This window comes from Macrotis lagotis, chromosome 5 (genome assembly GCF_037893015.1).
Source record: "Macrotis lagotis isolate mMagLag1 chromosome 5, bilby.v1.9.chrom.fasta, whole genome shotgun sequence".
Classification (NCBI taxonomy): Eukaryota; Metazoa; Chordata; class Mammalia; order Peramelemorphia; family Peramelidae; genus Macrotis; species Macrotis lagotis.
The window spans coordinates 145,425,651-145,441,914 of NC_133662.1; the positions used below are offsets into that span (position 1 = coordinate 145,425,651).

General features: G+C 35.8%; 1 protein-coding gene across 1 annotated transcript in view; it reads right to left on the bottom strand.

The window, feature by feature from the left end:
* Window positions 1–16,264, bottom strand: part of AHI1 (Abelson helper integration site 1) — a 282,116-nt gene that overhangs the window by 26,881 nt on the left and 238,971 nt on the right. The window contains 2 exon segments of the mRNA XM_074187648.1: window positions 3,849–3,946; window positions 7,186–7,348. Coding sequence (XP_074043749.1) covers window positions 3,849–3,946; window positions 7,186–7,348 — 261 coding nt within the window.

Genomic DNA, 16,264 nt, shown 5'->3' on the forward strand with positions numbered 1-16,264 from the left:
GGGCTTTGCTAATTTGCTGAAATCTGGGGTGGTGGTGGTAAAAATGAGGGATCTGACAGAAGAGCTCAGGAGTTGAAGACAGGAGATCCAGATTTCAATCCTGGCTCAAACTTTATTAGAGATGGACAGTTCTTTAATCTTTGAGTCTTGATATCTGCATTTGTAAGATAGTGATAAAACTAATTGTATTACTTCCATGGGCTCTGGTGGGGAAAGTAACTTGTAAATCTTAAAGCACTACAAACATATGAATTATCATTATTACTAAAAAGCTAAATACTGTTTCCTCCCTACATAAGCAGATAACTAAGGTTATATTTAGTGTACAACAAAGCAAAAACCTCAAAGAGAAAACTAGTTAGCACTATCAGTCCCACTTTCTTCAAAGCTCTTCTTGAATTTGTGTCCTTCCAGATAGCATCAATACTTTCTCTTCTGTTTATCAGCCTGGAAGTTTACAGTGCTCCTTCATACAAACTCTGGAATGAGCCTTCAGGCAAACTCTCTGTTTCATTTCCATATCCCTTCCCACCTGCTGTGGTTTGGGTTTCTGTTGATTTAGGGATTTAACTCTGTGTCTGCCAACTCAGGAGCTTGGGTCTTGGTGGAACCCCACTGAACTCAGTCTCCTCACTTCTATATCTCATACAGTAGATATGTCAGCACACAGGTGCTGTTCTCAGTCACCAACCTTTCAATGAAATCAATGCAATGTTGGAAGGTACCTGGCACATTCAGTAGGTGAGCAGCTGTGTTCCACTTGGACAAACCTTTAAGGCTTGGCAGCTGCCAAGCTGTTACAGGGTATAATTTTGCTTCTAAATCTGAGTTTGTATGAAAAGAAAAAAAAAACCCTACCAAGTTTTTAATAGGAGTTTATGGAGTACAATTTTGGAAGAGTACATCAAGAAGGTCAGATACAAGGAAGAAAATGCAAAATAAATAATTTGAGACAGACACATTGAAAGACAGAGATAGGGAGAGATAGAGACAAAAAGCTAGATAATGGCACAAATTATACTGTTGCATAGTTTTGGGAACTATGTTGTGTAGTGTAGAAGTTATAACAGCAAAAAAGTACTAGATTTAGAGTCCAGAGAGTTGGGTTCTAATTTTAATCTATCCCCAACTAGTTGAGTGATTTTGGGAAAGTCACTTAAGTCTTTTTTTCTCTGAAACTAACCCTATTTTACTGAACTGATTTAATACAAGGTATCCCTGAAGTCTTAGTGCAGTTTTAAGCACTATTTCTATATTTCTATATTCAATAGTTTATATAGACTTAATAGCTAATAAAGGTTAAAATTTCACTAAGACTTTGAGGAAAAGTAGCATATGGTTTAAGAAGCAGAATCAAACTGGAATTCTCATTATTCTGGGAACCTCAGGCATGCATTTCTTAAGGTCCTGGCTCTAAATCCTCCTGACTCATCATATTTCTTTTAGTTATCTGGGAAAATAGCAAAGCTTCTCCAGAAACTTCCCTTTACATATAAACAGAAATCTTCTCAAAACTTTTCCCTGCCTAGGAAGATTATAGAGGTAGAGAATTCTAAAGCTCAAAATGGTCTTAAGAGGTTCTCAATTTCCATCCTATTATTTTAGGATGAAACCATGGAATAGGGGGGTTAATTAATTTGATCAATAGTAACACAATTAATTGGTGGTAAAGCTAGAACTAGAACGCAAATCTCTTATTCCATAACTTTTTTAAACTACAAACTGCTTTATATTTCCACTTAATAATCAGTGACATTACCTGTATATATTATGCTTTTTTTAAAAATAGAAACAAAATATATATGTACATGTATAGATCTATATATTTACCTACATATATAAATACTATATATATATATATATACATATATATATATTTATTTATATGGATTTACTGTAAACTCACCTTATTTAAGGATCAAAGTCCTTCCTCTTCCATGGAATATTTTAAAACTATTCTGGTCCACATTCATTTCTCCCCATCTAAAGTACCACAGCACTTCAGCTTGACTCATGTTATTTGAATATAATTCTTAATTCAAAACCATCAAAAGATTTGAGACTCCATCAGTGTGGACAGTCCCTTTACTGATGCAGCTTACAACCCTCTACATTGAAGCAAGCTGTTTTCATTAGCTCTGGTGGCTGAAAAAAGATTCATCATCAACCTTCTAATGATGGTCTCTCTTAACTTTGCTTCTATGGTCTCCAGATAACAGGAACACAATATGTCATGGGGCCTAGATTGGAGGACCTTCCAGAACCTCATTTGGCAAAGTCTTAAAGGACCCAGAGTTCTCAAGTTTTTTAATTCTTACTTTATTAACCAGAGAAAATGTATTGTTTTTCAGAGCAGTGAAAGAGTTAGGTAGAGGACATCCTCTGCACATGGATGTCTATGGAAATGATCTGAACTGAGAGGCCAGACAGGGAAGACTTGACCTAGAACTCTAGGCATTCCTATAGGGTCAAGAAAAAGTGACAGGGCATGCGTCAAAGACTAGGGCTCTGCTGTTCAAAGGATGGATACTGATAAGTATAGTTAGGTGGCACAGTGGATAGAGCACTGGTCTTGGAGTCAGGAGGACAGGAGTTCAAATCCAGCCTCAGACATTTGAGTCATACCAGTTGTGTAACCTTAAGCAAGTCCATCTCCAGTCATCCTGATTCCTATCTGGCCACTAGACCCAGATGGCTCTGGAGGAGAAAGTGAGGCTGGTGACTTAGCACAGAACCTCCTTATTCAAATCCAAATTCAAGTGCTTGTCATGGCATCATCTCCCTGATGTTGTGGTCTTCTTTGAAAATGAAGGACAAAAAAAACAACAAAATTGAAACTTAGACCAGTATGCAGTGGTAAAGATACAAGCCCCATTATAAAAAGTCCTATTTGTACAATAGCATTGAAAGTATACAGGTGTAGACCAAGTGATCCATGGAGGCTGAACAGTAGTCATTAACTGGACATTTAGGCAGGCAAAGTTCACTTTCAGGACAATCAAGTATTGGTATTTAAGGACTTAGTTCATGGGAAAATGGGATTCAGTGACAACTGAATTTTAAGGCAGAAGGACCTGCAGTCAGAAGACTAGGCTTCAAATCTTGCTCTACTATATACTATCTGTGTGATTTGGACAATTATCTTACCTTTATACACCTGTTTCTTCAATTGTCAAATGAGCAATTTGGACTAAATGACGTCTAAAGTTCCTTTCAGATTAAGTGGGAATAAGCAGGAATAAATCATAGTGTAGTACATGACCAACATTAAGGCTGATTCAATGCTGAGCTGGTCTTAATGAACCAGGACTACTTATTATAATTTCCAAGTCTAGAGACAGTACAGTAGAAGCTATTGGTTCGGGCTAAATGGCCCTAGCTACAACAGGAAGCCAGGTAGGTCATCCCAGTCAAGGGCTATCCCTTAATTGTCTAGTACCACAACAGAGTCTTACCAAGTGCTGGGATGACAATCACTCTCAAATGTTTTACTAAACAAATCCTAACAGTGTTAGTACTGACCTCAGATGTCAATCTTTTAAAGGACTCCACTGTATAAGACATTCCTAGGGGTGGAACTGAAATTTAAATCAGTGCATTTCTACAACTGGAGTTAGATCCCATTCAACAAACAGTCAAGAATAATTTAACCCAGTGTGATAATATACCTGTAAATACAAATACCCATATCACTTAACTGTAGTCAAGGAAGAAGTTAGATTATTCATAATAAAAGCAACAAATAAATTAATGAGATCAACAAATGAGAGCTACGAACAATTTATCCTAAAAGAATAGAAATAAAAGTGCATATTCAAAGACATTAAAATGCCCTTTTAAATATTTACCTCTTGTGGAGTTGGAGGTCTTTTTTCTTCTTCCATTTGTTTAGTGGGGAAATGGGAAGACTCTTGTATTCTTTCTGATGATTGGAATTCATATTGTTCTAGGATTAAAAACCCCAAAATGTGATATGCAGATATCTAGGCAGGGATTCATAGAAATAATATGAGCAGGGAAGGGAATAAAGCAGATTTTACTAATGAGACTGACAGTCTTTCTTGTTAAAGACTATTTAATCAGTTTTATATACAGATATATAATATAGGCTTACATGTACACATATGTGAACAAAATATACACATATGCAAATATGCATGCATACAAACACATATATAGGCAAGTAAAACATACTATTATAATAATACAATATAATGTAAGGCAAGCAAATAAAATAGAAATTATAAAATAAGATTCATAATTACAAATGATTACCCTTAACTAGATTTTTCCCTACTATAACCAGAGATCTATACCTTGGTTTTTAGAAAAGTTTTGTTATCAGAAAGGGAAGAAGCAAAGTTGCTATCAAAATCAGAAACCATTCTAGGGATTGATAGGGCTGTCTCCAAATACATTTCTTCAGCTTCCTGTTTTTTTTTTCTCACTTTCTTTTAAGATTCTGACAGTTATTAGGGTTAAATAAGCATCCTTTAGACATTAAGGAAAACAACCCCCAAAATACTTCTCTAAGGGTCAAAGGACTCTAAATTCCACTAAATGTATGACTGAATAACTTCATCACACAAGTCTTTAATGGGTCTGTCAGTGCACTAGGTGTTGGGATTCAAAGATAAAAGATGAAACAATTCCTAATTTCAAGGAGGTTCGCAATCTAATGAAGAAGGCAACAAATTCATGTATTAAATAATCAATACAAAGAATTTCCATTTTATCACTACAAAGAAATAAAATACAAAGGTAGTTAGGGAAGGAGGAGATTAGAAGTTGGGAGGTGAGGAATCAAGAAATATTTCTCTAAACTATGGGGGCTTGAGTTGGGTTTTGATGGAAGGATGATTCTTTGAAGTGGGGGTAAGAGGACATTCCACATACATCCAGTGCTGAGGCATATGGTGGATGAAAGCAGAGGGAAGAGAATTTTGTGTGTGTGTGTGTGTGTGTGTGTAGGGGTTCCACACTCAGGGACAAAGAGACTGGATAGGCCCAGTTGTCAAAGGCTAACCAGATAGCTATAGAAATGGTCCTGAAAACAACAGACTGCTGACCTGCCTCCTGACATATTGAATGAATAAAAGTTCTGACTAGAGGATATGGGTCATTTTAAGACATATGGCACTTTCAGGGGTGGGACTATAGGAAGGAAGCTCAGAATGCCACAAGGAGGTCTGGACTTCTAGGGGCCCAAGGAAGAGATGGGAAAAATGCTAATAGAAATTCTCTCATTTTGAAATTTGGGTTGGTGTTGACCTTGCATTCAGTAAAGACTCTTCTTTGATCCAATAATATGTGATCTCTAGTCCTAACTATAGTTGTCCCCAAAAGTAAGCATGGTTGGTAAGCCTGATTAATAAGCTATGAAGTATTATTAGTACTATTGTTCAGTGATATTGAGGGAAGAAGAGAAATTGAGGGAAGGGAAAATAAATGTTTATTAAGCACTTACACTACACCAGAGGTGCAGCTAGGTGATGCAGTGAATAAAGCAATCTTTCTGACTTCAAATCCAGTCTCATTACATATATGCTGTATGACTCTAGGCAAGTCACTTAACTCTGTTTGCCTCAGTCTCTTCATCTATATAATGAGCTGGAGAAGGAAAGGACAAACCACTCCAGTACCTTTTGGTACTGGACATGATTGAAATAACTGAACAATAACAGCTATATTCAACTCAGGCCTAGTACACCTAGCTGCCTTTTGAAAAACCTGGACAAATGGATTGAAGTTAAAAAGAAGCAACTTGATGCCTAGCATTTATAAAGCAATTTGAAGATCACAAGATTACATTATCTTCTATTATCATCACATTAAGCCTGGGAGATAGGATCACTTATTAACCCCATTTTACAGATAAAAAAGTGAGGTAGACAGAAGTTAAGTGATTTGGCCAACTAGGGTTTGAAGCCAATTTTAAAACTCAGCTCTTCCTGAGCACTTTGTCTCCTGTGATACTAGCTATGTTATGAATAAAACGTGCTTTTGTTGAGTACCTAAGTTTACCTGTTTCTAAGAGACAGAATTCTGAGTCCTAAACCAAATGATTTAGAAACAAACTTGGATACAACTCATCAGTATTGGGCTGGGAACTGTCTAGATGTTGCTAGGATTGGCTGCCATTCAATTATCAACAAAGACTGTTACAGCTAGAAGTAATCTTAAAGAATTTCTAATCCAACTTGTTCATTCTACACTTGAGAAAACTGAGGCATTGAGTCCTTAATTGATAGGCAAAGATCTCAACTTTGGTCAGTGATGAAGAAGAGCCAGGTATATAACTCAGATCTCTTGGCTCTTAGCTTAGTGTTGTTTTTTTTCTTCTCTACACCATTACAAATTCATTGGTGAACCCATGGTTACTTTGGTAGAAGATTAATTTACTTCCCTTGTGTGAGGGGTTTTTATTTTGTTGTTTTAAGTTCCTTTTTTCTTTTCAAGTCAAATTTATATTCATGTCAGTTTCCTTTTCATCTTTGAGGATCTGGTAGTCAATCCATAGCTGTCAGCAAGTCAGATATAGAATTTCTAGATGAACTTACATTTTCTAAAATAAAGCTTTCCTCTCCATTTACTTGGGGGAATGAAACAATCTATTGTGAAAGAGAGAGTATTTTTGTTTTAACATGTAACAGGTTGAGGCTGACATCTATAACTTTACAAAGTGGAAGTCAGAGAGCTTGGAGATCTTAGGTGTTTGAGAACTGAGGAGATATTGTGGGAAGCTGAGAGCTGCCAAAATTGGGTGAAGCAGGTGGCTGGGGAAAGGGGGATGGGGGAGAAGGTTGATAACTGGAGGGGGGCTGTGTGTGATTACAGGAGGTGAGGCTGATATTACTCAATCTCAGAACACAATAGATTTCTAATGTGTCAGTAGTAACTTTTTTCCTCTTATTTTTGGGAGGGTAAAGAATGAAATGATCAGATACCTCAGTATGATTATTTACATACACTGATTCCTTAGACAGAGGTCACCTCATCACTCAGGGTCTCAGTTTTGTCATCTGTAAAATTAGGGTGTTAGACTAGATTACCTCTTGGTCCTTTTCAACACTATATCTCTGATCCTATGATCAGCTCAGTAAATTAAACAGTAGAAAATGATAAAAATCTTAGACCATCAGTTATACCCACATTAGTATATCAGGAAAAGAGCATAAAACTTACTTTCACCAGCCACATAATTAGTTGGAAAATAGCCTTGTTGTCCATTTGTGAGGCTGCCAAACCACCAGTTATCATTATCTTTGTACAACACTTGGATAATGTCACTTCGATGGATGGTTAGCTCATCTGATCGATGCGCTGTGTAGTCATAAAGAGCCACTACCTAAAAGAGAGATAAGACCACCACAGCTTTATCACAAGTGTGCCACAGAGAAAAACCCCCAACCTTCACTTCCTCTTGCAGAAAAGCAGCTGAAACCAAAGCTGCACTTTGGTAAGGCTGAGGCTGTCTCAAGGTTTGCTAATGGGATCAGGGTTGGTGGGAACGCAGCAGGAGAAGCAAGATAAAGGACTGTGGGATTGAGAAATGGTTACCAGCATTCAATACACTAAGATTAGCTTCAAAACAGCAGATGTTACTTGTTTCAAGCAATTTACTTGTGAAGGTGATGGAGAGAAAAAAAGGCTCGTGCATTCACTTTCTTAGAATTGTATCACCACCTTCAGATCCCGTTCTCTCCTTGTGTGGAGCAGATGTGTTTGAATAAATTCTCTGACACTTTGACAGTTTTACTAAAAGGAAACCCCCAATGGAAAACTTGATTTTAAAGCTTTATTTTGATCGTCTGGTTTATTGTAAATAACTCTCTGGGAGAAAAAAATTTCTGTATAAATATTTGTATGCTGAATGTCTTTGTAATGATGTGCATAACAAAGTTTTCGTTTGCTCTCTGAAAAATGCTTCATCAGATAGGTATTTAAGATGAAAAAGAAAAACACCTTTGATTAGGAGCCTGACTGACTTTATTGAATTCATGATTATTGATAACCATTTGATTTATGCATAACTACATTACTGATTTCCCCTCCCCTCCCAAGAAGTCATAAAGGATGGTAGAAGTTCTCAATACATGTAATAAAGTTGGGATGCATTATAGCAAATCCTGTCCATATTATCCTAAAAAGTAAAAAATGCTTTGTTCTACTTTTCATGGAAATTGAAAATTATTAGAATTTATACTTATTAAAAGAAACATAAATATATTTCAAACCTATGTGACATAGGGACAAATTCAACACTAACACTCAAATTCAAATAACAGTTATTTATTAAGAGCTTACTTTGTCTCTAGAATTGGGTTAGCCTGTGGTGGATCCAAAAAAAAAATTAACGCAGATCCTGATTAGAAGCAACTTACTCCTAGAAACTAAATCAGATCGTCCAATTCTCATACATTTTGGTCTTGAATGTCACAAAGACATTTGTATTAAAAACTAAACCCTTTCATTCCCCCCCGAAATGTTCCTTATCACCGCTTATTCTTTTTTTTTTTAACTTTACCACGAAGGGGCAGCTAGGTGGTACAGCGAATAGAACACTGTGGCCCTGGAGTCAGGAGAACCTGAATTCAAATCCAGCCTCAGACAATTAATAATTACTTAGCTGTGTGACCTTGGGCAAGTCACTTAACCCAATTGCCTTGCAAAAACAACAACAACAAAATACTTTACCATGAGACTCATGACTTAATTATTTAAAAAAAGCTAGCCTTTCCATAATCATGTCTTTCAAAGCACTGTTTAAATAATGTCTCATTTATAATAATATTATTAAAATAATGTCTCATTAACCTTGAAAAGTAGGTTCTGTTATGATTCCCCATTCTGCAGATGGGAAATAGAAATAGTTTAAATGACAAGCCCATGGTAATACAGTTGGCAAGAATAATGATTTGTATAGAATTTGGGTTGTACATTTAGAAGTTGTTCTACCATTTAGGGAAGGCTCAGAGGTCAACTAGTTGAAACCCCACATTGTATCGACAATGAGGTTTAGAGAGATTGAGTGATTTATGATCAAACAACAAATAAGAATCAGAGATATTATTTGAACCCAAATCTTCTGAAGATTTTTCCCAATACTTTAATCATTGCCAAGCTGTCTTTTTTGCTAGCTCTAAGATTTAAAATATCTGTAAAAATAAACAATTATAACTGTATTATGGTTGTTGCTTGGTTGTTTTAACTGTATCCAGCTCTTCATGATTTCATTGGGAGTGTTTTTGACAGTTACTGGAATGATCTGCCATTTCCTTCTCTAGTTCATTTTACAGATGAGGAAGCTGAGGCAATCAGGGTTAAGTGACTTGTCTAGGGTCTGAGGCCAGGTTTCAGCTCAGGAAGATAAGTCTTCTTGATTTCAAACTCAGTGCTCTATTCACTGAAATACCCTAGAAGCCTATATAACTGTATATATACTCACCTTCCTGCAATTATATATTTAACTACATAACTGTATATAGTCAAATATATAATTGCAGATAAATCCTTAAAACATCCTCTTAATACAGAGCTATCAGAATCACATAAACATAAGTTCTTCAGAACTATACCATGTTTTAATAGCCTAGGAAGTGCAATTCCCTATTTTTTAGGATTTCTTGACTCTGAACTGATTCTGAGACTTCCAGAAAAGTCTTAGTAAAAGATAATATGATGCAGTGTAGAGTTCTGGACTTGTTGTCAGGCAGCACCTGGGTTTGGCAAATTTAGTTTACTTCAGAAGCAATAACCCTGGGAGGAAGAGAACTCAGTAACTGAGTAATGATAGCTAATGTTTAATAATAGCTTTATAAGATACAACAACCCTATAAGGAAAGCATTATAATAACCATAAATATGCTTGTTTTATATCTGAGGAAACATTCAGAGAGATTATGTGCTTTGCCCATCTTAGTTAATAAATAATTAATATTCAAACCTGGGATCCCAAACTAAATTTGACAAAGTTCGTTATTTCTTGTCTTTTCTTCTCAAGAATCATTATCCCTGGAAATATATGGAGAATGAATTCTATATATCTTACTTTCACATGGCCTCAAGAATCACAGGAAATTCTTGGAGGAATAATGCCTATAGTAATACTTGCTATGATAGCTACTTACCATATTTAGTACTTTAAAGTTTTTTTGAATTCTTTTCTATCAAAAACCCTGCAAAGTAGAAGTATTCTCTCTAACTAACAATAACATGGGAGTTCAGAGATTTGCTCATGATCACACAGAAAGGAAGGAAGGATGTAATGTAGGATTCAATCTAGTTGTCAGGACTCCTGTTAGTGGCTCAATTAACCGTGACTTTTAGGGAATGAGTTATTCTGAATATCTGGGATTTAGAGATAGTTTATGGTATTAGCAGTTTGGGATAGAATTTTTCTAAATAATATTTTATATAATAAAAATGCTTTCTTGAGGACTCTATACAATCAATTTTATAATTGATTATTACAAACTGTGTTGATAATTCTTTCAGGGGTTGGTAGATAAGATTTACCTCTACCCTAAGAGGTCTCAGCATGATATTCTTTTTTTGAATATTTCATTTTTTTAAGATCTAAAAATTATGTTCCTTTAATATCAGTTCTCAGTACTGCTAATTTAGCAAGATATGTTTGAAACTTCAAAAAAATAGATGATTGACCAGACAGAAAGAGAATTGATTAATGAATAGATATCCATCTAGAGACAGGTAATTTGTAGAATGTTGCAAGGTTCTGTCTGTGGTCTATGCAGTTTAATATTTTTATTAAAAACTAATGGTTACTAAATTATAGATGACTACTTTATTAAAGTTATAGTTATTATGAGACAGGGATGGAAATCTTGTATATGACAAAGTTCATTTCCTTTGTGATCTCTGCTATTACTTGATGGATTTTGAATTCTTGCTTTTACCAAATGTGAAATCTAGATTTCAATCTATCTCTGTTCCTTTCTGATATGACCTGTTTTAATTAAGTTACTTATTTATTTGAAGTTTATAGTGGCAAATGACATAAGATGCTGGTTTAAAACTTATCTTTAACCAAATTATTTTTCTAGTTTTCCCAGGAATTCTTGCTGAATAAGAAGTCCCTTCCATTACTTTGTGAAATTGGGGTTTACTAATCATTGTTCAATTTTTTCTAGATTTTTCCTTGTTCAGGCTCTTCTATTAATTTTTTTTAAACAAGGATCAAATACATGACCTTCTGTCCCTTCAAATAAATTTGATTAATTTATCTAGTTCTACAAATCTGGATTTGAACTCAGATCCTCCTGTCTCCAGGGCTGGTGCTCTATCCTATCCACCTAGCTGCCCCCAGAACTATTTTCTTATATTTCTTCTTGGGGGTGGGGCTAAGCTTATATAATTTCACATCATTCAGTTTTGTTTTTTATGTTTGCTCTTTTCTTTTACATTCTTGTAGTCATTGTGCATGTTTTTCTCATGTCTCTACTACTTTGTTTTGCTTTGGTTCATTTAAATCTTTCCATGCTTATTTCTATTTATCATATCTATTATTTCTTACAGCATAGTAATTTTTCCATTATATTTATGTACTATAATTTATTTAGCCATTCTTCAATCAATGGACATCTACCTTGTTTTTAGTTCTTACATGAATATCCTTTTTTAAGTGTTTTTACATAAATGACTTATGTTTTAATTGTATAATTTTTGCCTTCATATTCTCTATAGTGATTATTATAAATATTTGATTTTTTCTTAGGTATTCTACCTTTTACCTATTTAGCAGAGAATTTACTTCCTGCTTTACTGAGAAATTAGAGATTTTTTGTTTCAAGCTCCCTCTTCTTTCCTACTGTATAGAGGGAATCCTATTGCCTTCTTTTCCATTATCCCCTCTCTTGTTTTACTCTCTGATGAAGAGTTGAGCCAGTTTGACAAGGCTTACTCCTCCAACTAGGCTCTCAATCCCATCTTTTAGCAGAAATTGTACTCTTGGCAACTCCTTTTTCACAGAATATGGATATTTAGAAATGAAAAGGACTTTAGAATCTAACCACTTAATTTCCTAATAAAGCAAATTCAAAACATTTAAATGATTTGCCCAAGGTAGCAAGCTACAGATACCAAGAAGAATAAGAATTCTAAACCAGTTCCTCTGATGACAAAGCTATCATGATTTCCATAACATATTAGAATAAAAAAGACAACTGCACATGAAACTGCAAATATATTAAATACATCTTACTATTCCTTTTAAATATATAAAATTATCATGTAACTTTTTTCTTTTTTTCTCCCTTTCCTCTTCCCCCTTCCCCTTCCCATTACAGAAATACACATACATATATGTAAAATCATTCTATACATTATTCTAGTCATCATTTCTTTATCTAGATGCATATACTATCTTCCTTCAGAGGAAATTTGTAGTTAACTTGGTTATTTATAACAATCAAAATGTTGTATATATGCTCATGATGGAACATTACTAAGCTAATAAGAAATGATGAATTTGTTGATTGTAGAAAAAAACATGGTTAGACTTGAATGAAATGATAAAGAGGGAAATGAGTAGAACCAAGAGAATGTTGTATATAGAAACAGCAATATTATTTTAAAAATAACTTAGTCACTAAATCATTTTGATTATTGTAAATACCCAAATTAACTAGATAGAACCTTTCATCTTAAATAATTTCTTATCCCTGGTTCCTTCCCCGTCATATACAAATATACTCTGTTCTCTTTACTTCTTAAAAACCAAAGCAAATAATAAACATCATCATCAACACCACCACTACCACCAAAACCTACTTTACTGAGAAATTAGAGGTTTTCTGTTTCAAACTCCCTCTTTTTCCCTACTGTATGAAGGGAATCCTATTGTCATCTTTTCCATTATCCTCTCTTTTGCTTTACTCTCTGATGAAGAGCTGAGCCTACTTGACAAGGCTTACTTCTCCAACTGGTCTCTTATCCCATTCCCTTAAGTTATTAGCTATTATCCTATATCTCTTTTCCCTTTCATAATCAAACTACTAGAAAATTTCAACTACATTTCTTACTTGTTCTAACTTACTAGTCACTTTCTTGGACCTCTACTATCTGCTTCTGACCCCACATCCACTATAGTTGAACCCATCAGAGTTCTTTAAATAGTGCACTTAGCATGCTTGTCCTCCCATAGTCCTAATATTTGCCATTTTTGCCAATATGGCACGAAAAAATTCAATGATTTTTGCATTAACATGAAAAATAGGAATTTTGTTTCACTTTAATTTGTATTTTAAGGTTGTCTTTTCCTTTTATATGTATCCCTTGTATATTATAAAATGTAGGTTTAATTTTCTTAACAAATCTGTTATTCTCTTTTATTTGACAAGATTGCCCCATCCATGCACATTAAAGAAATTTTTTATTAATTTTTGTACAGGTGATTTTTTATACATTACTAAAATATTCTTGTTTAAGAGTAAACATAATACCCCCCCCAAAATACAGACCCTCATGAAAAATAAAGTAAAAGAAAGAGAAAAAGATGTGGGTCAGTCTATGTTCTGATATCATCAGCTCCTCTTGAGTAGGTCACATTCTTTATGATAAATCCATCACAAAAGTTACTTCCATATTTTTCCACTGTTGCTGTTGCTGATTGTAATTCCCTCCATCCATACCTCTCCACTACTGTATATTATATTTTCTCTCTCCTTTCACTCTGTTCATCTTCTAAAATGTGCTGTAGGGTAGCTGAGTGACACAGTGGACTGATCACCAGCCCTGGGACCAAGAGGCCCAGAGCCCATATACCACCCCTGAGACCCAGCAACCACCTAATCCCATGGTACTAGAGAGGCCACCCAATCCAAGCCCCTTGGAAGAAGTAAAAAAGAAAATGTGTTATATCTGACTATTCTCTCCTATGATGTACCCTCTCCTCTATCACCCACATCCCCGCCTTCCCCCCTTTCCCCCTTCTCTTCTTTTTACTCTGGATGTCTATACCCTATTAAGCCATTTCTGATGAGAGTGAAGGTTCCCTCATTCCCCCTCACCTTCCCTCCTTCCATATCATTGCAAAAAAAAATAGTATCTTTTATATGAAATATCTTAGCCTATTCCACCTCCCCTTTCTCTTACTCCTGGTACATTTCCCTTTTAGCCATTGACTCCATTTTTACAATATATTATAAGTTCAAATTCAGCTCTCTATCCTGTGCTTCATCTATAAAAGCTCCTTCCACCAGCTCTATTAAATGAGAAGGTTCATATGAGTATTATCATTATCATTTTTATATGTAGGAATACATGCAGCTCATCATCATTAAGTCCCTCATATTTTACCCTTCTCCTCCACTCTCTATGCTTCACCTGAGTCCTGTATTTGAAGGTCAAACTTTCTGTTCAGGTCTGATCGTTTCAACAGGAACATTTGAAATTCCCCTGGTTCATTGAAAGTCCATTTTTTCCCCTGGAAGAGGATGTTCAGTTTTGCTGGGTAGTTGATTCTCAGTTCCAAGCTCTTTTGTCTTCCGGAATATTATATTCCAAGCCTTACGAGTCCTTAATGTAGTTGTTGCTAAGTCCTGTGTGATTCTGACTGCAGCTCCATGATATTTGAATTGTGTCCTTCCGTCTGCTTGTAATATTTTCTCTTTGACTTGGGAGTTCTGGAACTTGGTTATAATATTCCTGGGGGTTGTTTTTTTTTTTTTTTTGATCTCTTTCTGGGAAAGATTGGTGGATTCTCTCAATTACTATTTGCCCTCTGCTTTTAGGATATCGGGGAAATTTTCCTGTAGGATTTCTTTAAAATGAAGTCAAGGCTCTTTTCCTGATCATGACTTTCAGGTATTCCAATAATTTTTAAATTATCTTTCCTGAATCTGTTTTTCAGATCAGCTGTTTTTCCAATGAGATGCTTCACATTTTCTTCTAATTTTTCATTCTTTTGGTGTAGAAGTATTATGTCTTGACTTCTCATAAAGTTATCAGTTTCCTTTAGCTCCATTCTACATCTGAAGGATTTGTTTTCCTCAGAGAGCTTTCTTATCTCCTTTTCCATCTGGTCAATTCTTTTTTTTAAAGCATTCTTCTCCTCAATAACTTTTTGAACTGTTTTATCCATTTGACCTATGCTGCCTTTTAACATGTTATTTTCTTCAGCATTTTTTGGATCTCTTTGACTAAGCTGCTGACTTTTTCATGTTTTTCCTGCATCTCTCTCATTTCTTTTTCCCATTTTTCTTCTATCTCTCTTACTTGATTTTCAAAATCTTTCTTGAGCTCTATCATAGCCTGAGCCCAACTTCTGTTTTTCTTGGAGTCTTTAGATGCAGGAGCTTGTACTTCTTCATCTTCAGATTGAGTATTTTGAACCTTCTTGGGATCATTGACAAAGTATTTCTCAATTGGGTTCCTCTTTTTTTTTTCCTGTTTACTCATTTCTCCAGCCTGTGTCTGGTTTTGGGGTGCTTCCTGAGCTTTTGAGTATTATTGGGACACTCCTCCCCCACAAGGATCTCAGTGTGTGAAGCCCTGACTGCTTTCCTGGTCTGTGAATGACCACAAGCACACCCCTCTGCTATGGGGCTGGGGGGGGGCTGTTCTATGGGGGGGCTTAGACTGATCAGGATCTGAATGTGATCAGTCCTGTTCCAAGTACAGAGGCCAGACCTTGGAAGTCTCCCTTCCCTACCTTCGGTGGGCTGAAGACTCAGGGCTCAGTTGCCTGGAGGTTCCTGTTTCCAGTTCCAGCCTGGATCTAGGCTGCCAGGGCCACTGAGTACCCTGATGGCCTGGACTTTGAGCTCGCTCTGGCAGAGGTCCCCCAGCTGATCCTCTAAGTTGTTCCCAGTGCTTCCCAGGGTACATGTCAGAAAACTGCTTCTGCTGGGGGAGCTGTGGCTCCCAGGCACCCTGGGGCTCTTTCCAAGAGGCTGAAGTTTCTTCATTCTGGTGGGGCCACCACTCTAACCCTGTGGAGTGCAGTTTTTCTACTATTTTCCAGGTTACCTTGGTCTGGTTAATTGCCTCACTGGAGCTTTCTGGGTATTCTGTCTCTCGGAAATTTAGAGTCATAATTTTAAGATTTTTGAAATATTATGGAGACAACACCTAGGAGAGGCTCTTCTCCTGTTATCATCTTGCCCCCACCATCTTCATCCATGCACTTTTAAAGTTATTAAAGCTGGTTTTATATTTTTATCATTGTTGTTTTAATTTTTTTTTAGTTTTTTTTTGCAAGGCAATGGGGTTAAGTAACTTGCCCAAGGCCACACAGCTTGGT